The sequence below is a fragment of the Vidua macroura genome, chromosome 5 (assembly GCF_024509145.1).
Source record: "Vidua macroura isolate BioBank_ID:100142 chromosome 5, ASM2450914v1, whole genome shotgun sequence".
In the NCBI taxonomy this organism is placed as follows: domain Eukaryota; kingdom Metazoa; phylum Chordata; class Aves; order Passeriformes; family Viduidae; genus Vidua; species Vidua macroura.
Window position 1 is genome coordinate 67,547,832 of NC_071575.1, and position 22,301 is coordinate 67,570,132.

The 22,301-nt window shown below is 40.0% G+C and overlaps 1 protein-coding gene across 2 annotated transcripts in view; it reads left to right on the forward strand.

The window, feature by feature from the left end:
- The first annotated feature begins 6,271 nt into the window (after positions 1–6,271).
- Positions 6,272–22,301, forward strand: part of USP6NL (USP6 N-terminal like) — a 110,447-nt gene continuing 94,417 nt past the window's right edge. Inside the window, exons 1-2 of one of the 2 annotated variants that reach the window (XM_053977688.1) lie at positions 6,272–6,355; positions 11,377–11,466. In XM_053977688.1, the coding sequence (XP_053833663.1) occupies positions 11,463–11,466 (4 nt within the window). In that variant the 5' untranslated portion in view covers positions 6,272–6,355; positions 11,377–11,462. Of the gene's footprint in view, positions 6,356–6,722; positions 6,775–11,376; positions 11,467–22,301 lie in introns of those variants that run through there. The other variant, XM_053977689.1, reaches the window with a different exon arrangement.

Genomic DNA, 22,301 nt, shown 5'->3' on the forward strand with positions numbered 1-22,301 from the left:
TAATTCACTTGTGTGATTTTGAATGACTGTGAAAATGAAGAATTACTCAAAACAATCTCTAGAGACCATGAATGTTCTTGCAGCCCTTACCAGAAGGTGAATGTTATGGTGTAAAGGTACAGAGCACTCAGCAGCAGGAATTCACTGTCTGTCCCATGAGCAGGTGCCAATCCTCAGGTCAATGTTGCTCCCCACAACCTTGCTGACAAGTGTCATGCTTGGTGTTGATTGTTATAGATCTTTTGATCACCAGCTTTTTCATATAAGCCATAGCCAGACAATAAAAGGCAAAGGTCAGTGCCACATTAATGACAGAGGGCATAAAGTTCTTAAAATTTATTTTTAGTTCACCAAACCATTCTAGTCCTGAGGTTTAGATTATTTAAAGCAAACACTGCTGTATATCCAACACATGGTATTTTCTCCCATGTTGCCTCAGTTCCACATGCTCATGTCACTTCCATGTAAACTACAGCATATTGCAAAGCTGTGTTGTATTATTTTAATTTTTACACTGGAGGATTTCAAATGGAACCTAACATAATTAGATTACATGTAATCTCTTCCCATTTTGATCCTATTCTCAAGAGTGTTTGCAAAGGAGCTTACTTGAGTCTTAAATGCACAACTTGAAATCACTCTGACGGAGATGAATGAGAGCAGCATGCTCTCAGGAAAACATCCTGATGTGCAGGACAAAGCCTCATGGCTTTATTCAGTGAAATAGGTGTCTCCATGGGCAGTGTCCGCTTCAAAATCCTCGACACACAATTTTTTAAACTTCTGCACAAAACCTATAGCAAGTTGATTCAGAGTCTTTCCTTATCCATTTGTCTCCTGAATCAACATGGACTCCTATTAATACCTGCTTGTCCCAGGGCTTCCACAGAGCTGTGTGGTTTCTATTCAGGTGTCAGCCACTGAGATAAACTGCAGTTCAGAAGGGTTTTCAAAGAGCCATCACCTTCCCAGGAGTACATTAAAAGGGATTATGCATTGCCAGACAGCAAGTCTTGTCAGGTCAGGGCAAAACAACATTTTAAGCCGATTGGCTCATATATCTCAAGGTATGTGTGTCCTTGCACAAATTCACTTTCCCCTCAACCTAGTATTTAAGAAAATCCACCTTTCATGATGTTGATCGATCTGAAGTGTGGTCAGATTGAATCCTGCTTATTATCTTGAGGTTACCAAAGGAGAAGTATCTCTGGATGTGATAGTAAGTTACTGGATTGTAAGGAAACTTAGAGGAAAACAGCCTGTTATTTGGTAGTTGATGCCTCACCTTTCAGAAAGCTCTTCCTTGCATAAAAAGGATAAAGCATGTTTACACTTCAGAGGTATTTGCTGAAAGTTTGGGAAGCTTCATCCTGCTTTACAGACTCAAGATGGCTTTCTTTGCCAAAGGTGAGGGGTGCCTTTATTAAAGATGGTGGCTGTGTGCAGGGACCTTGGCTTCCCTACAGGATGAAACAGGGTACCTGATGTAAACATCAGCCTCAGTAAGATCTGTGAGCACACCTTCTTCACCAGCCAGGAACCTGAGTCACCTCATGTCCCTGTGTTTGAGCAGCCTGAGCCTGGGAAATGCAGTAGTGGCCCTTCCCTGGGAAATGAACTCTGTTCCTTATGGGTGTGAAACAGCTTGAGAGAGCATGCCCACCCTCTCATTGGCTTGTTTCACTCTACGGTTGCCATATGGGCTTAGTTAGGGATAAGATAAGTGCGACAGGACTTCCACTTCCCTGGCAAGCTATTTCTGCAGTTAGGGCTTCGTAGGAAACCTTCACGCTGCTTTACCCTGAACAGGAGGCTGACCGAACACAGATGGCTCAAGGCAGAGGGGGAAGAATGTGTTTAAATGCAAAGCCCAACTTGCATCCCCCACTTCACCTTGTGCTACATAAATTCTACATGAAGCAGAGCTGGGAAAAGACTCTAAATATCACATTGCTGCAAAAAAATTATTTTGCTCTTTCACAAGGAGCTTTACCTGAATGAACTGAATATATTTCTGCTCCATCAGTCATTCACATTTGTCTTTCTGCTGGTTTCAGCAGCAAATGGAAAAGGTCATAAAGATTTAACTTTTGTGCTACATTAGACAAGTAATTACACCTTTTTCAGGATACACTAGCACAGAGTATCAAAACATTTTATTACAGGCTCTTGTTTTCATTTGTTTGTAACTTCATGAAAATGATTCCCTTTGAGGCTTTTGGATTTGTTGGTGTCTCAGAAATGATTCTATTTCTGTTAACTTTGAGTTGCTTTTGACATTCTGTGGTTATGAGTGAGTGATGATAAACTTTAATAGTGACTATGCTCTGAACGCTGACTCCATAAATACTGTCATGAGATTCCTGGTTCCTTGTCTTACTGTAATTCTACATCAGATCTGCACTTTACAAGAATGTATCTTTCAGTGAGTCTCATGGAAAATCACAATAAGGCACACAAAAGTTGAAGCTGACATTTTGTTTTGTTGTGCATCATTGCCAATAAGCTGTCTTCTCTCTTCTTTTTCTTCCTCTGTTTTATGTTCTACTTTTCCTTGATTTGAAAGCTGTATGGTTTGATTATAGCTTTTCCCTCTTTTTCACCAAATCCCTTTGCCTTCTGCTGTGGGAACAGGACAAAATCCTGTTAACAAGAATCTAAAACTCAGGTTCAGGCAAATATCCCAATTCATGTTTTAAAGCCCATCCTGTGCTTCAGTTTAGATACAGGCACACGTTTTCTTCAGCCAGGCTTTCTGAGTTTTGCACAGCTAATTGTGCACTGTCTATGTACTCAATGTGGGAAAGGATCTCTGGGAAGTTCTATAACATAGCAGATACAGGTAAGTGACACATTTTTGGTCTTGTGATGTTTCTCAGTGCACTGAAAAACCAGCTGGTATTAAGAAGACCTTTAAAAAGGGGTTTTGTGCTGTGTAAGTGTATTAGATGTTCTTTGTGTAGTTTTCATAGAAAAAGACTCTTGAAACTTAAATCAACATATAAAAGGAGAAAGAGGTAAAGACAGGAGAGAATATTGAAGTAACAGAATAAGACAGAAGGAGGTGAATGGGAAAAGGCAAGAAAATGCTAGAGGAGACAGAAAATTTGGGAAAAAAAGGAAGGAGAATTAAGAAAATCTGTCTTGACAGACAGAGGGGACAGAAATAGCCCCTTTCATCAGGCAGCAAGCATTCAAGTCTGATTCCCATGGCAGGAGCTACCAAAAGCAGGAAGAGAGGCCTGAATGGGTGAAACCTGAACCTCAACAAACCAGCAGAGCCTGTGGACAATAGGACTGGCTGAGGGCAAAGTGAACAATCCCAACCCAAAGGAAAACATTCCTTTAGGCAGCCAGAAATAGTGAAGCAAAGGGCAAACCCTCCTACTCCAAATCCCACCTGACTCCTGCTTTTAACACAGCCCTTCCTATGTAATGCAGCGTCTCCATGTGGGCTGATGCTCCCGTGTGTGTACAGGCAAACCTCTGCCTAAATCATCAGTTCTGCAGAGCTCCTGGAAATGCCAATGGCAGGATCAGGCAAGGGATGGGCTGGAAATAACACCTGAAACCCACCACTTTCATTTTGGGGAAAATAAACAAAAGCAAACCCAGCAGGTGATATAGCAGCTGAGTACATTTAAGCTTATAAAATACTGAAGTTTTGGAGCAGCTTTTTTTGGGAATAAAGAAGGGGCAGGGCCACTCTCCTCCATTAAAAAAAAACCCTTGTGGTCTTCCTGAAGAGATTGATAAAGGATTTAATCACTCTGGATCTGCTGTAAATTGTGCTGAGTTCTATCTGATCTGTGTTTAATAAATGAAAATGAGATTAATTTATTACTCATATTGCAAATTTGCTCCTGGTTGTAATGTTGATCCCTCATTCTGCACCTTTTGTACAGCTCCAGGGCCTGGAGTTGTTACTCAGAGGCGTGTCACACTAAGTGGGTGCCTTATCCAGCATGTGGGATGCCACCTCAGAGCTCCTGGTCCCCCTCAGAACTCTGTTCCCCACAGGCACCAGTGACTCTTCTCCTCTCACTTGGCTGCAGGTGTAGCCCTGGAGTTGTGCCCAGCTCTTTCATGTTAAAGTCATGATGTTCTCCTGCTGCGTTGTCCCAAAGACTCCAAAAATAACTTCTCTTGCAGAAAGAAGGAACAATTAAATATTTTCTTTTCCTTTACTTCCCTTGGCTAGGGCATGGAGGGAAGTCAAAGCAAAGGGAAAGGGCCTGGTTGGGAACTGTGCTGCTGGGAAGTATTTGGGAAGCCTCTCTCTAACCTTGGGGAGCACAGAGAGAGTTTGGGGTCATCATCTGTCCTCATCCATGACTGGGATGTCCCCTGCTCCAGGAGGAACAGGAGAGGTTCTCCACTTCCATTCTATGATGTGAAGCTGTGTTCTATCCATCTCCATTTCTAAATCCTGCTTGTTTTCCAGGTTCCTGATCTTCTTACACATTGAGGGGTGGGAGCTGTACCCCATCTGCCAGCTATGTGAGTGACCCCTGTCCCTCCTGGCCTGGAGAGGCTTGGACATAACATCATCCCTTCTGCTGTGCCTAGGGGCTTGCCCACGGGAAACTGGAGCAGCATTTATCCTCTAAGAGCTTCCTGTGGTACTCATTCCTCTTCTCAGCTCACATACCCATGCTGCTAGGGCAGAGGTGGGTTTTCCCTCCCAGCTCCTCATGTCTTCTCCATGCAGGTAAAACCACAAGTTACCTGGTGGAGTGTCCCCTCTTGTCTTGAGCAGGGGGATGCCTGCCCCTAATAGACTCTGGTCTCTACTGGTAGGACATGGAAAATTTCCTCTTTAAACTCCTCTAAAAGTTTTTAGTGGCCCTCTTTTAATTTCCTCTCTTAAATTCCAGAATTCCTCCGTCAGTCTTTCCATGGATGAGATGTAGGCCCATAATGGGGCGGAGATAGTTTCTTCATGTGTCTGGAGTCTGCCAAACCAGAATGCCCACTTCTTCTTCTCCCTCCTTCCATGCCAACACTCCCAATGACTTGGCACATGACATGTTTTGTGTACACTGGACGCTGTCTGGATTATTAGGGAATTGCTTGTTATCTGAAAAGACTATTTCCAGCACAGCTAATTCTCTCAGGCACCAGGTACTTTTCAAGTGTTCCACTTGTCTTGGCACACTGAAAAATCTTCCTTGCAAAGGTATTTCTCCCTCACACTTAACAAGAGTTGCCTTCAGAGGCTGGGAGTTCCTGGTCTTTTCCTGATCCTCTGGCCAATACCCACATCCCAGGACAGGGATCCCAGTTGCTTGGCTTCATTGCCATCTGGTGCTGCACTGTTGGTATCAATAAGTCTTGCCAAATATTCAGTGATTTAAGTGGAAATAATCTTAAAAGAAATAATTAAAATCACTTCCAAATGGAGAAATTGTTGGAAATTATATCACTTTCCTAATTATTTTTAAAGGAATTGTTTTAATCAATCAAAAGCAGTGTATTAGTCTCAAGCAGTGTAATTTTCCACTTTAGCTAGCATGCTGCTAAGTTTCTTTTGACAGACTTATTGTTAGATCACTGAAACTTTCAGTTTTGCTAGACTAACCCTGATAAGCTTCAATGAACAGAGGAAAGCTGGACACAAAGGATCAAAAATTTATGGCCCTCCAAAGACATATTGGAGTAACCAGAAGAGATTAACAAAGACATTACAGCCTAAGCACTGCAGACTGTGCCAGGGAAAAATTGATAAAAAGGCTGAAAAACATGGACTAATTAGCACTAGAAGCAAGAAACCAATAACTAATAAAACAGTAATTAAGGAAGAGAATTATGCAATTTAGAACCAATGAACAGTAATTTGTTTGCTGAAAACGTGTGAGTGAAAAGTTTTGGAAATGGAGTGCATATGGCTGGAGTTATCTGCTATGCACTCCAGCTGGGAATAAAGTAATGCCTACTCCCCAATACTAGAAAATAAAGAGTTTGGAAGTTTGATTTATCCCGATGTTTATGGTGTCATACTAAGAAGCCCAGAACTGCACACAGAAGAATGGATGTCCATACTGAGAGCCTTGGCAGCTCATGCAGCACAGCCAAGGAGTTTCTGAGGGCACCGGGCCCCGTTTTGTGTTTTTCCCACCTTTTTCCCCACAGCAGCTGGCGGCCCCGGCCAGGCGCCTCGTCCCGAGCCCAAGATGGCGGCCGCGGCGGGTCAGCCCTGTGGGAGGGGCGGGGGCGGGGAGGGTTTCCATAGCGGCGGTGTCACATCGGGGCACTTCCTGGTCGGAGGCTGCCGGTCCCGGGGCAGCGAGCACGGACGCGCCGCTGGGGAAGGCGGCGGAGGGAGGCCCCGGGAAGAGGAGGAAGCCGAGCAAAGGTAGGGACAGGCTGGGACTTTGCTCCGGCCATTGTGCGGCCCCGGGATGGCGGGCTGGACCCGTCCATTGCGGGGGTGCGGGGAGGGGGCCGCGTGTGTGTGGGGAGGTGCCGCGCCGGACCCTCCATTGAAGCGGGCGGGTTCCTCCCGGCTGAGGGGAGGCGGGCGCTACCATCCTCCCCCGGAGGGGGCGCACCCCCTGCGAGGCCGGAGAGGTGGAAGTGGCGGGAGCCGGCTCCCGCAGGGTACTGGGGTGTTCGGACTGTTCCATTCCCAGCGGAGGGGTGTGTGTTTTTGGAGGCTCCCTGCTCTTTCTGCTGGGGAGGGGGCGGCGGGACGCGACGGAGCCGGGAGTGCTGGGGGAGCCCGGGGGAAGCCCTGTGGAGATGCCCCTGGTCCCATTGTAAGGTTGAATTGAGGTGTGGCGCCGTGAGGGGCCGCAGTCAGAGCGGGGCTGGGGGGCCTGTGTGTGTGGGTGTGTGCTTGAGGGAGTCGCGGCTGTAGGTCCGACACTTGGGGCCTCCTTGAGGCTCCCCTCTTCTGGCCATGTGGGAGGCGACAGTGCCGCCCTAGTCAGGAGTAGGGAGGATTTCGATGGCTGAACCCTTTAATGTGACTTTCTGGCACCGTTGCTCTCTCTGTACCTGCTCCCTCCTCTGATTTTTGTAATACTTCAGGTATGTGGTGGAAAGTGCCAGGCTGGCAGCAGTGGGCTGGGAGAGAGGGCGTCCCTCAGGCTGTGCTCAGCCCTGGGTCTCCATGGCCCTCTCCCAGCCCTCATTCTCCCCTGGGACTGCTAGCAAAGAGCCAGTTATTGTCAGGTGTTTCAGGTTCTTTCTGTGGCGTGGATGGCTGCCTGTAGAAAACCACCGAAGCCAGCGAAGCTGCCAGCTGAACGAGAGTCAAGTAGTGACTTAAAAGTCTCTGTTTCCAAACTCCTGTACCAGTTGTTCACCCGCATATGCTCGAGAATAACTTTCTTTGTGCCGTTTGCTGCTTGGAGGAGGCAGCTGCACTGAAAACTGGCTGTGAGGGAAGCTGGTTTTCAGCTTTCACTGAATTACAGTGGAGTGAAAACAAATCCACATCTGCCCTGTTCACAACAAATGTATCTTGTGGACGATCATTTCAGTTAGGATAACTATATTAAATAATTGTTTTCTATGGTTTTTTAGCTTGCTGCGTGCCCTGCAATCTAGAGCTGCCGTGTGACAGTCGAAACTCCAACTCTACCAGGCGTTTGTGTATTAAACGCAGCGACCAATCAGCAGTGCCTGAAACTAAAGGCGATTTGCCTCAACGCTTTGTAGTGTAAATATTCCTGCTATGAACAAAGGAGGGTGTGTCGTTGGGCTTGTTTCATTTGTATTTCCATGTGCTTCCTCATCTGTGGCCAGTCGGTGATTCTGTGTAGGTTCTGAAACAGTCGCAATTGCACTTGGTCGTGAATTGTGCATTTGTGCTGTCTTGGGCATTTTACTGAGCTGGGGTGCTCAGAGGCTTGGTGCTATATTAGGCATTTTTGTTATGTTCTTTTTAATAACTATGCTCTGAAGTGACTTAGTTTTACTTCTTTTAAACTTTTGTTGTTTCTGATTATAACTTATAAGTTAATTCAGCTGAGATGCAGTGTAAAATAAGTATTTAGTAGAACTGCCTTTTAACCAGCTGTTCCTCTGCCCTCTGATTATACAGCACAGAAACCACCAATTTCAGACTTAATGTTTTGTCAGCCAGCTATCTGTGCAAATCTAAAACATAGTGCTTCTGAAAGCTGTCTGTTTTCTGTGAGGGGCCATAATGTTTGGTTTAAAGAAGACAGTAAATGACACTAAAATACTGATTTGTGCAAGGCAGGCTCTCTTTAGACTGTTTTGTCTTTGTGTGTTTATGCAGGGCAGTTGCATGCTGCTTCTGTGATTCCTGGTTTTTGGGAACTAGGGGTATAAATTCTTAATGTTAACTCCTTAGTATCTAACTTAAACAGATACTACAGTAACACACACACACAGGCTAGACCAGAATCTTTAATTGCCAACTTAAAGCAAAATCTCTTCTCTGGGTAGAGTCATACTGCATAGAAGTACAATATGCTGTAATTTGCTTGCAATCTGGCTCCTGCTAATTATCCTGAAACAGAGTATTGGGTAAAAAAGAGACCTGGCACCAGCTATGGAAACAGGTAATTGAATGTATCATGAGTGTGTGTGAATTTGAAGTTGCAAAGAGCTTCACTCACTGCAGCTATTCCTGTCAAATCTCATCTAAAATGCCAGTAGTTTCACAGCTACTGGAGGTGATACTCCCAAGACTGAGTGAGTAGATGTGTGTCATAGAGGAAACATGAGGTGGAATACAAGGGTTAGCTCTTGACGAAAAGACAAAGATCAAGGGTATGTGTGGGTGGGTTGGTGGTTTGTTCTTTTATTTTTTATTTTTATTACAGCCTCGTTGATTGCAAGGGAGAGCGGAAAGAGTGTCAGGCACTGTTTTGAATTAAAAGTTTTTCCAAGATGGTGTCTTCCAGAAAGACACTGAACAAATAATAGTCTTTCTGTTTTGTAGTAGTTGGTAGTATTTCTGTACAGGAGAGAACCCTGCAGGCATTGAAATAAATCAGGTTGACTGAGAAAGCAAAGTGAAAACAGTTTAGTTTCTAACACACATCCCAAGGTAAAGGTGTTGCTATTGCAATGCAATGGAAAACAGAGACTGTCTGCTATTTGGTAGTGTTGACTTTCAATACTGCTTGCTATTGTACTCAAAATCACAGATGAAAGACAAAACTTGCCTTTTTTTATAAAAATTATTTACAAGGGAATTTATATAAAACACACACGTAGTGTTATTTCAGAGAACAACAGCTGAATTTACCAAAAGTCTGCATTGTGTGCTAAACAGATGCTAGCAATAGCTAAACAAAATATTTAGACACTGAAGGCAATCCAGGAGCAGCACTTTGTGGCTGGGAGTCGGAGGTCAGGTCGCTCTGGTGCACTGGAGCATTCACTTTTCACACGTTTAGGTAGAACAGAGCTTCTGTATCATCCCCATCTCGTTTCCTCAGTGTTACGTGACAAGATTTTTATAAGCGACGAGGCTGCATAATTAAGCTATTATTAGCCTTAAGTGGTTTTCAGAGCTGCTGTTTTGTTTTTTCCTAATGAACAGCCTTTTCCTGTACATACACACAATAAAATGTCATGTAACACGATGTCTCAGAGGCAAAGTATTGTTAGTTCATATTTACAAAACTAAGGTGAGATAATGCTTTTGGAAAATCAAGTTGAATAGGAGACTCTGGTCCTCCAGTTGTTTATGCATAAGATTCGAGAAGAACTTGGGCTCCAAGGTAGTGTGAAAATGGTCAAAAGTGCTTTGGACCTGGCTTGAGGGATATCTGATCCGTTTGATGTTCTTAACATAATGGGTGTTATTAGCCCAGTAAATAATTAAATGTCATGGAAGTTATATTTGCTAATTTTGAAACCAGTAATCAAGAGGAAGCTGACAAGGCTGCAGTTCTAATGATATGTTTTAACAGACACTTCATTTTTGATTGGGCTGTGTGTGCTTAAATATTTGGTTTAGCAGACGTTCATGGAAAGTTGACAGGGCCTGCAGTTCAAACTATTCATCACTGATGTAGCATCTCATGGCTTTGTGTTTATCTCTTCTTATTTAGAATGTTTGTGTGTGGATTTTTTCAGCTGCTTTCTTTCCCTAGTGAGTCTCTTCCCTGTGTTACTTTTTCAGTGGGAAAAAAAGTTGGTTGTAATTTTCAATCTGTAGCTTTACCAAAGGCTTCCTTTTGGCAGCTGGATTTCTTTTTTTTTGTGGTGTGTGTGGCTTTGATGTTTATTTTATTTTTTTTAATTGTTTTAGCAGTTGATAAAGAAACCTTCTTGAGATGTCCTGTGGTAGTTCCTGTACTACTTTGCTAAGTGCTGTAGATTTGTAAATGTTACGTGAAGTCATAATTTAGGAAAAGTTAAGTCTTTTCTTATGTCTTTTTGCATTTTACTTTGGGGTTTTTTTTGAGCATGAAGAGATCAGAAGAGTTGAGACTTGAAATCTGAGTCAGCACAAGATACCAGGCTGGATTAGCACAGGTGGTGAGGTTCAGCAGGTTCTAATTTGTTTTGAAAAGAAGAAATATATCACATAATATTCCTTAATTTACAGATAGTCTCCATTTGTGCAGGTATTAAAAGAAAACTCTGTATAGTTTAGTAGATATGTTGGATTTCTTCTTTTCATTTCAGCTGTGAGTAAAGTTTCTTTCATTTAACTGTTCTATCAGACTTGGTTAAACTTGCTTTTAGCAGCAGGAGGGAGATTATATAATAAATTTTTCAAAATGTACTTGCTATGCTGTCATTGTTGGAGATTAAGTCCTCTATATTTGGCTTCAGGGAGGGCCAGGCTTACTGTTAGTGAATCCATATCTGCCCTACTTGGGTATCTTTTCTGAAATCGATGAGGAATTGATGGAACTGTAGGTTTATAGTTGCTAGAAATGATAACTTTTTCAGGTTTTGTTTCCGAGAAGGAAATGTTTGATGTCAGTGCCAACCTGTGCTTGTTTAGTAATCTTAATTGCATTTTTTTGTGTTTTAAAAAGTGGGTTTTTTCTGCATTGTTTTGCCAGCTGAGGTTGCTGAAGGAAAATACTACTTAGGAATTTTCAGTTACTATATCCATGTTATGGTCTTGTACTTTTAACTTTTTAACTGCTCCCAAGAGATAACAAATGTTATATTTTACAGCACTTTTTTTTCAAAGTACATACACAAGTTTATAATGTGATTGTTAGAGGAAGGTGCACATTTTGAGTCGATAAACAGCCAATACATCCATAAGCAGTAAACCTCCCCAGTCATAACAAACATATGTTTTCCTTTTTTTTTTTAAACAAACAGGATGAAAAGAGAGTAGGAAAGACAGTTTATATGTAAACATATATTATAGTGATTTGAAGTTGAAAAAATTACTTGTTTTTTTATTTTCCTCCACTTCAGGACATGTATACCTCTGAGAAACCTTCTCCAACAAAATACCTTGCTTCAAGACCTGTCTTGGATTATATACAAAGAAGTTTCCAGTCATGAGTAAGTAGATTTCTTTCTTTGAGAAAAAAAGAAACCCTTAGGTTGTAGTTTAGAATAACTGTACTTCTGTAGTAGGTTTTGGGAAGTGGTTATTCCTTGAAAATATGTGCATACTGAATTTTGTGTCTTTGGTCCTGTAAAAATAACCAAGTAAACCTGAGATTTGGCAGATGCCATTTTTAATCTGCAAGTTTTCGATCAATGTGTGCTCTGTAAGACTTCTCTGTAGTCTGGACTCATTTTCAAGAAGTTGAGTTCTGTAACAAGATGATGTTTGTTTTATTCAGTATAAATAAAACATATAACTCTGAGGGAAAAATGCCTTGGGTTTACTAAGAATTCCAAAATTTGTGACTGCCTAGTAAATTAAAATAACGGATAAAAATCCAAAATAAAATCAATGGACGTCATTTTATAGGAAAAAAATAAATACGTTTGTCAAATTCCAGTATAGAGGTTTGATCCCAGAGGAATTCTGGCACGTATTGGAATGATCTGAGCCACAGAAAACTGTGACTTAATGTCTGTTATGGTGGAAAAAACCAGATGAAAGACACCAGAAATTTTGCTTTAGGTTGTATCTGATGGGTAAGATAACCTCTTTTTAGTGAACTCCTTTGAGTATTTGAAGGTCTCATAAGTTTTGCAGATGTGAGGCTTCTTCACGCAGCTTTTGTCAGCAATGTTACTTGGCCTTGTCTCATGTAGAAATAAGGATAAAACTTCATTTACACAGGAACTATATTTGTAATGTAGCTCAGCTTCAACACAACTGTACTGAACATGCTGAAGGAAAAGCATCTTGTTCATAGGATAATTATATCCTTTGTTAGTAAAATAAGACCATTTGAGTTTCTGGGAGGAAATGAGTAAAGAAAATTGTTGGTTAAATTTCTTGTCAAACTAAATGAAAAATGATTGTTCTTGACATCTGGAAATTAAAAAAATTATGAAAAATTATGAAATGCTTGCTAAATGCAGCAGAGGAAAAATTACACAAAAAAAGGCTTGAAGGAGTTTCTGAGCTATAGGGTTCATGCTGGTGTAGATGGAACTATTTTAGTCTTTATACAGATTTATTTCTATTTTCTTTCATATTGCTATTCACACTTGTTTACTTTCTGATGTTTAAAATATTTGCTGTATTGCATAGAGAACAGTTTTCCAGGCAGTTGTTCAAACATCCTGATTTGTCATACACTGTATGTGACTCTTCATTTATAGAGCTTTTCATTGCTTTATGTGCAGTCTTACACATAACAAATAACTGACTCAACAGCTGCTGTGTTAAGTGTGACTTCCAGGGTGCTGCTGTGGTGATGTTGGTTTGGGTACAGCACACACAGACAGTGCTAGAGCAAAACACCCTTGGTTTTGGTCAGATTTTGAGCTGATTCCAGGCTGGAGGGTTCAGCTGTTCATTAGGAAGAATGAAGACCCTTATTCAAATGCAAGACAACATTTTGGCAGTACTTTTTGTGGTACATCAGTAATGGTGTTCTTCAGTGCAGGATGCCACATTCTTGTGGTAGAGTGGATTCTGAAGCCTGTGCTGTGATGGCCTTCAAGGGCACAACACAAGGTTCCACTCTTTAAAAGTATGGTTTAGAGAAGATGAGATGTTTTATATTTGGCTGATGTTGAATTTCTTAGTTTATGATTTGCTTGAGAGAAACTTGAACTATAAGCACAGTCCTTAGTTTTATGCTCCTCTTTTCTAAATTTCTCAGCCAATAAGGTAAGTACCATATCTTATGAAGCTGTATTTGTTTGCATAGTTCAGTTTATGTGGGCTCATTCACAAAATCTGTGGACATCTAGAATAGCTAGATGTATTAAAAATGCTGGGAGTCTCTAGCATTCCTAAATTGTGCATCACCTAGTGTCATTCAAACGAAAATCTTTCTAAAATGAGGTAATCTCAGCCTTCAGAAGGCCACTAAAAACTCCAGAATGCTATTATGTGCAGGCTACATGATTGAAGCTTGCTGATTTTTTTGTGTTGTACTTAATTCAGTATATTGCCATTTTGTGGCCATTTTGTGGCACTTCATCTTTGTGAAGGGCTGTGCTAGATGCTGAGTCCTAAAATGATTAAATCCTTTTTCTGCTACCTGTCCTAAATTTCTTTTCAGACAGATCGTATCTATTTGTTTTTTTTTGCCAACTTTATTCACTAGCTTAAGTAATTTTTACTGTATTAGATTTCTTGTTTACCATATAAAATTTGTCACACAAAGCTTTATTATTTTATTTAAATGTCTTGTAGAAGTAAATCTGTTAATGTCCTGGTACTTATGAAGCACACACGTGCTTATTTTTAAGCCAATGATCAGTTTTGAAAGTGAATGAGAGAACTGCTTTTTTTGTTTAACTTTTTTAATAGTTACCAGGCGTGTAAGTGCCTGCTTTGGATCCTGTTGTACTAGATCTTTCCCTGTATTGGGGAAGAGCACTGACAGAATTGCAGAGTTCACCATTCATGGTGGTAGTTTGTTGTTGGACAACACAAAGAAATCTGTTAAAACTGAGGGAGTCCCTGTTAAGGCTTTTATTTCTGTGGAATAGCTTTGTAAATGTCTGTTTTCATAATAAGGGTAAGACACATTTGTATTTGAAATTGTGCTTTTCCATTGTATGCCTTATAGGACACTGAGGTCAGATCCTTAAAGGGTTTGTAATAGTACCAAGTGTAGCTAAATTAAGTTGATTATTGATTTGTTTTATATTTAAAGATAACTTGTCAAAGAAATCTTGGTGGATGCAAACTGCCTAGAATGTCCCACCACAGAGTTGATTTAATCTACATTTTCTCCAGATACTTAGTGGCCAGAAAATGTGTAGCATCATGATAAATTCTTAATGTTATAAACTCTGCTCTGTATTTTTGGGGATTTTCCTGTTCTTTTCTCCCTTGAGGAAGGGTCAGTACAATGAAATTATTTGAGCTGATGCAGTGAAACTTAAGGTTAGTGCACGCTATTGTAACAGGCTGCTGACATCTTCATTTTTTCCCCCTTAAATGTATAAGATGCAGTGCCAATTTATAATACAGAATATTTCTTTCCTGACTTTGTCTTTCTGCTTCTAGTTTTATTTCTAACACACTAAAAACTTAATGCTGCATGCAGTTGGGAAGGTCACCTGTTTCTTTGTGCTTCACTCCCATCAATTCAAGATTTCTTTCTGTTTGACTGAGGGTAGGAACACATTTTGCGTGAGAGAACACATTTTGAGAGATGCTGTGCAGTGTGATCTTGCATTCTGCAGATGGTTGGTGTGGCCTGGTAATGATGGGGGCAGTTTTTGCCTCACCAGTTCAAATCAAGCTCACAATGGTGGTGTGATTAAAGGCTGCTTCTGTTTGATGGTTGGTTACATTACACTGACCTCTCATTACAGCTCTGGCTTTCTAGTCTGTGTTCACAGAGGAACCTTGTGGTTTTGGGATTTCTGAAAACATAGACTTTGTTTCTTTTCTTCTGTATTCTCATAGTGTATGTAAAGAAATAGTTTTGGCTGTCAGTTTCCCTGTTCATGAACAATGAACTTAGGAACTAAAGCAAATGTTAAGGTCAGCCTTAACATTTTAGGTCAGCCAGATGGAGATGCAGTGCTGTAGTGAGTCCCTCTAGGCCAGGTTGGATGGGGCTTGGAGCAGCCTGGTCAAGTGGAAGGTGTCCCTTGTCCATGGCAGGGCATAGGAACTGGATGATCTTAAGGTCACTTCCAACCCAAACCATTCTACACATTATTATTTCTGTGCTTGTTCTGGGCATCTCTAGAGCTCCTTGTTCTAAGGAAAGTGTGTGAGTTAAGGCTCATTTCCCCCCCTCACCTCCCAGTCTCCCCTCCTGGTGTGTCAGAATGAATCTATAGTGAACTGAGGACCAAGTCAAATCGTTCATAAGTGAAATACTGGGGCTTTTTATCTGTTTTACCTGAAGTGTAGGTGGCTGTGCATTTTATGTAGTGTGGGTAAAGTGTTGCAAATAATTTAAAAACTGAATGATTTGGTGGAAGAGGCTTTGTAGTCATCACTTCTTTGCAATGAGCTGAGATTGAATGAAAGAAAGGAAGAAGTCTAGGTTCTGATTCACTGAGACAACTGCATGCTGGGGAAGGAAAGCTTACAAATAAACTAAAATACTTTAACAATATAGAATAATGAATAGTTAAAGGATGTCAGATTATTATGTTATTACATGCTAGGTTTTTGTTTTAGTTTTAAACTATGAACCCTGAAAGCCTAGTCATAAAATGCAAATTTGAAGCTACACTTAGTGAAGTGTTTTCACAATTGTTGTGATTTCACAGCACAGTTATCTTCTAATCTTCATAAATACTGTGACTTGAGAAATAGAGAAGAAGCTGTCTCTTGGGTTATATTTCCTGAAACTTGAAATAATAATTCTCTATGAAAAACTGAAGCTCTGAGTAACAGAGAATTGTTGGATACAGAGGACAAAGAGCCATAATACAGATTTGCAAAAGATGGCTTTGAAGACTTGTGATATGTTTGTAAAAAATGTTAAGAATTAAATTATTGTAACCCCCCTGCAACTTAGCTATGTGAAAAAGAAGGAAACCCACAAGACTCTTAAATAGTATACTACTGTATATTAGTGACCCCCTAAAAATTGCTTCATTGATAATATCAGTGTTTATTTAATTTTTCCTCCTCTTTTATTGAAGTTGTCAAGGGAATTCTCCACTGTAGCTGTAGAGACACATGAGAATTTGCATCAGTAGTAGTACACTATTAACTTTTTTGTAGTGAGGTGCTGAAGCATGAAAAAGACATGTTATTGTTTGGCTCTGGAATCTTGTAGTAGGAGAACTTGTCACTCGGTCTTGCTTCACTGTTGCTCTTCTGTGTTGTCTTAACTTTTCAGATCCCTTTTTTTTTGGGGGTACTGCTACTTGCTGCTCTATCTCCTCTTCATAGTGCAGCTTGTACCTGGTGATACTGTGAGCAACTGGGCTGGAGATAATTTTCTAACTGAAAATACATATTCAGAGATCAGAATTAATGAGTTGCAGAAACCTGTGTGGTCTCAACAAGGAAGTTTTGAATGAAGTTTCATTAGAAAGGCATGGGCTGCAGGAGCCAAGGCTGAACTCAGGGTCTTAAAATTTTGTGACCGCTTTAAAATGTTGCCCATGCCAGAAATGGGCCAGTGTCCTTTGCCTGCCTGAATTCCTGCATTCTTCCTTGTTACAGGAGCATTCATGGGGCTGACTGGAATTGAGGGGGCTCCCTGAGCTCTTGCCTAGGTAGCTGCCATCCATGGATGCACTGCTGCCCTGCAGGGGTGGGGATCGATGATCTGTGGGTGAGATTCTGGTAAATGCTGGTTTTGCCTTGCTGGAAGTGTGCATGGAACTGTAGCTTAAGTTGTTCAGGAATGTGGTAATCTTGGGCTTCCTCTATGCTAAGCAAGGAGAGGCATCTCCAGAGGGCTAATCAGATCTTGGATGACCCAGTTTCTCACCAATACTGTAATTAAACTGCTCCTCTGAATACACAGGGTGCATGAGTAGCAATAAAATATGAACCCAAATACTTCGCACAAAACTGATGTATCACATGGGGGAAATGCAGGAAATTGTAGTAGAAACGAACTTGTTGTTTTAATATTTGCATTTTATTATATTGGATTTTTATTTATTCAGTTGACGTAATAATGCAGCTTCTCAGACCTTGTGGATTTTTTTTTTTCTCATAGTATAGCTATTGAAATAAATCAGAACACAAATGGAAGCTTTTTGAAATTTGTCTATATTTAAACAGATTAAAATTTATTTTTTAAATTTGTTTTCATAATCCATACTTTATTTTTGATCACCTTTTAGGATATTTACAGCTGGTGAGTCGTTGCTTCCCTTGCACTTAAAATTTATTTTTAGGTCAAACAGGCAGATAAACAGTTTTTGACTTTTATTTTGTCACGTATTTACTTGAACAAAGTAAGTCTTCAATCTCCATAGTCTGAAATGAAGCTGCATCTTTGCAGGAGGTTGCAGTTAAAATGTATTAATCACATCCAGAAGCTGTGTTTGCAGGTGGTAGGTTCAAGTTCAGTAATGTCACATTTGTAGGGCTTTGCTAACAAAGAGGTATTGTAAAATTTTTACTGTTTGATTTAAATTAATTAATGTATAGTAAAATTAAATTTATAAAACTCTTTTCATACATTTCGGGTCCATTGACTGAACATTTTTTAAAAGGTGTTACATTTATTTTTAAATTTATTTTTCCATAAAGGGAACTTCAAATATATCTTCTTCCATGTGGGCTTTTTCCTGGCTGGTTGATGGGGCTTCTCTAAATAAATTAGTGTAACGTGACACCTACTTTTAAAGAGATGTAATTTCTGTTTGTAAATCAAAATGTTGGCACTGGCAGGCAACTATTGTTAGGTTTGAGCTGACAGGAGAGCTGTGGCAGGAAAATTATCATCATTTATGTTGTTGGAGTTCCAGTGTTTTTGTAGAAACACACTGTTCCCCAAATGTGTCCTTTTTAGGCACTTGCACTTCACGTTTATTCTGCAATGTCTGTACTGGGAATTAAGGTTGGATTATTTACAAATTATTTACTTTATGATACTCTAGTTGTGTGTGTCTCTGAAACAACAAGGATGCTAAAAGATGGTTGTGATAGTAATTTATGTATATTTAAACATTAATTACATGTTTTATTTGTGATATATATTTTATATAATTATTTTTCTTTACAATGTGAAATTATATACCTACATTAGAGAGATAGTAGAATTCTTCTATTTATGTGTTTATAAATAAAGGAGAATAATTTTTTAACATTTGTCTGCCTCTGTTTTTATTGATGGCCAGTAAGGAGTGCTGATTTATTATGACTAATTGGCATACACAGGAGTACATGCTTTTGGCATGATAATATTCTCCCATTACATAGTTTTTAATTTAAATCTTAGTCTTTGGGCCTCTCTCTGTGCTCCTTTATATAGAACATTGCACAATGATGCCTTTATCGTGGGTCTTTGGTGCTCCTGCAGCAGAAGGAGTGAGTAGCACAAGAACACTGTAACCTTGTTCTCTGGAGTGAGTATCAAGTATCTGCCACTATGTAAGCAATTCATATTTCTGGGATCCTATTCATCCTGTGATAAGTTGAGGGTGGTATTCAAGTACATTCCAAAGGGGGAAGGATGCAGAAATTCCCAACTAAAATACAGATGAAAAGCAACAGGTATAAATGTAGATGTTTGGGTGGGCACCGCCTTCTCTGCATAAGGCACTGCGTAATCACAGAACAATGTTGCAGTTTCTGTAGGAGGACTTCGAGGCTGCAGTTTTAAGCTCCCTAATGGTGGTGTTATTTCCTGTTGATTCAAAGAATTCACAAAACAGCTGAATGGGATGAAGGATTAGAAATGGACTAAAGAAGAACTTTCCCAACAGCAGTGTTAAATGAGGTGTTCACAGAACTTTCCTTGCCTGTCATGAGTCATGTTGATTCTCACTTTCCATACAAATGATTGAATAATATGCAGCACTGTGTAGGAAAAGTGAAGTACGGCTACTTAGTGGTGTAGCTTTATCACAGACATGAAAAATAATTGAGCTGCAGTCTTATTTTATGTTGTTATTCATGTTCATATTCAAGAAACAAAGCACCTGATTTAAAAGATGTGTGTTTTTTTTAAGCTAAACTAACTATGTTTCAAGAAAAACTATTTTGACATGCTTTACTCAGCTACTGATAGGAAGCAACTTCTTTGATTTGTAACACAGTTGGAAAATATTTGGGGTTGTTGCCAGAAGTGGGGTTATGTAAGTAATGTCAGTGAGATTATTGGCTCCATAGTTGTTTAAATTTAAGATCTTTTCTTAAACTATCCAGCCTGTTATCCTTTCAGTATTTACAAGGATGGTTGCAGATGTTTGTGGTAACAAAGTAGCTGCACTTAGGTGATACCCTATCAAACAGCTGATTATAAGGCTTGTTTAAGCTCTCATTGCAAAGGACCCTCTCCCCTATAATTAAGGTATTTTAATTCCTAAAATTATGTTGGAGACTGGCGAGATAACACTGGAATTTTTTCAAGGCTATTGGTAAACCTGTTCCTATCCTGCTCAAAATTTCCAAAGCAAGCACAAATCTGTGTAGAACTCCCAAGTTCTTCTGGTTTGAGAAGCTGGTATGAGGTGTTGTTTTCTTTCTTCTCTTCCTTTTTTTCCTCAATTTTATTTTGTGTAACATAATGCTATCCAGAATAGAAGGCATACCAACATGCTGAAGAACCTGAGTGCTTTTGGCCAGGGCAGTCAATAATCTAACAGATCACTAATGTATAAGGGCACTTTGTTTTAATAAAGCAGTTTGGTTTGCCATAGGAGAGGATTCTTGAATACAGTCTTTCTGTTTTAGCCTTGAAAAGCTCTTTGAAAACCTGCCTAATTCTGTGGTGGAGTGCTGAAAGCCTTACTCAGAGCTCTTTTGAGCACCAGTCAGACTGACTTGCCAGAAGTTTTAGGGACATAGGGAAGTAAGTCTCTCACCAGAATGTTCTGTTGCATTCAATAGAAAGCTTTTTTATTCTCTCGCTCTTTTTTTTTTTTTTTTTAATAGTATAATTTTATACGGCATTATGCAAGGAGTTTTATTTTGTGGTGTTACTGTGTCCGAGTTGTACAAACAGTACAATGGCATAACCTTCATTTCCTGCTCTCCCCCAAATTTAGCTTTGGAGGTGACACTTGTGGGCTGCAGCTCCAAGTTTTTGGAGTGATGCTATGCTACAGCCATGCTTGTGGTCAGGCTGCTCTGCAGACCCTGTTTGCCGTGGGAGCTTCAGTGCAGTTACAGCTCATATTATTTTATATCTGGCTGCAAAAACTAGACAAGCTTTTAGCTTCCTCTCTTCCCCAGTTGCATCAAATTACTGTAAGAGTGTTTGAAGGATGTAATGGTCTTGGAGAACAGGAGAGAAAAAAATTAGTCTGTTGCTTGCTGTAAAAAGGAGGTACAAATTGAAAAGTGTCAATTTTGCTTTTTATTTCCTCCTCACTTCCTTCCCTGTCCCCCACCTCCCTTTTCTATATCAGAAACAATGACAAAACATTTGTATGTTTTGCTCTAAGTATGTGGTAGGAAAGTTTTCTTTTTAGAGCGAAGGCTAATGAGTCACTTTTAATGACATTTCAGTATTTATTTATTCCTTGTGCATTAAAACAAACTAAAAGAAATAATATTTATGTGAAACTCACTGTAAGGCTCTTGAGTCGTTTTTTTTCCTCTTCTTAATGCAATCAGTCATTAAGTGGAGCATCCATTTAGAAGAACTAACCCAATTTGTGTTTTGTTTAACACTGTATATTCAGTGGACTTACAGGATGATGTAATGAGGCCAGGTTACCTGGATGTTATTCAGTGAAATTGAACAAGGATAAATCCACTACAAGGGGGGATGATGGCACTTCTGTTCCTCTAGCACTGGTGTAGTGCCTGTGGGAGTTCAAATGCTGGGTTGCAGTGCCTGAATGTAATACTGGGTGGAGTGATGACCCTTCTTGTCTGGACCATGGCAGTTGTTGGCTGAAACTTGGCATGATATTAAATTCTCTACAGCTGCAGAGAGCACAGAGAACAGTAAATACACTACAGTTTCCCATCTGCCAAAACTGAGGCTGTGTTAGTTGGTCCCTGTGTTCTTGTTCATGGAATAAGTAGGTAAGGCATTTTTCATTTGGATAAATTGATTGTCTTAAAGTGAAGCTGACTAAAGAAGTCTCAGATGCTCAAGTGTTTCCACCATTTTTTCACTGATGAGGGAATAGGAGCACTGTTCAACAGTGGGAGCATGTAAGTAGTCACAGTTAACATGATTGTCACATTCAAGCTTGGATTTTTAAAGCACATTAGTTAAAATCTGCTTTGAAAGACTGCATTCTGAGTGAACATAGAAGGAGAGCAGGAGGCAGAAATCTGAAATTGACAGGTAATGGTGTGTCCCATTACAACACAAGTGCAGGAAGCAAACAGATCCATGTACACTTCCTTTTAAAGGAGGGTAGTTCCCTTCTGCTCTGTGTGACCTTTGGGTTCATTTCCATTGGCCACTTTTGAAATGTTGAATTTGTTCTTCCTTTGAATGTGTCTCTCTCTTTACTAAGGTAGGTTGCATTTGTAGGATTAGATGCCACCTTAAGCGCTAGGTTAGCCTATTATAGAGTATTTTGAAAGTTTTGATTTTTCTTGCAGAGACAGAAAGCCACACTGTGTACTGTTTGCTGTGCAAACTATGGCTGCAAATGCATGGGCTTAATAGAAGTAGTGTGTATTTTGCAGTGGACTAACAAGGTTTGATGTTCTTCCTGGTGCCTCTCTACAGCTGCATTTTATTACGTGGATTAAATATCAGCCTAAAAATGTACATGCAGTGAAGGATTTAATCATGCTAACAAATAGCAGTGCATAGAATTTTCTAGTTTTTCTTTGCCTCAGGGAGGTACAAGATTATTAGTCTCATTCATATCCTCTTCAAAAGAAAACCAAGTAAGGGTTTAAATTAAAAGCAAAGTTTTTATTTTTCTTCTGTCTTTGAGTTGAACACACATTCACTTTTATCAGTCTATGCCTGATTAAACTAATGAATGTACTTTGACTTCAGTATTTGCACATGTAAGATAGTAATAGTTTCGATTTGTGTTTAATATAGCAAAACCGAAAAAAGTCTTTAATGACTAGTGTGGCTTCTTTCTGTGTGCTTAGGTTTGACAGAACATTTAATGATATCCTTTAGCTTAAGATAAATTTGTTGATTAGCACTACAGCCATGACCCAAATC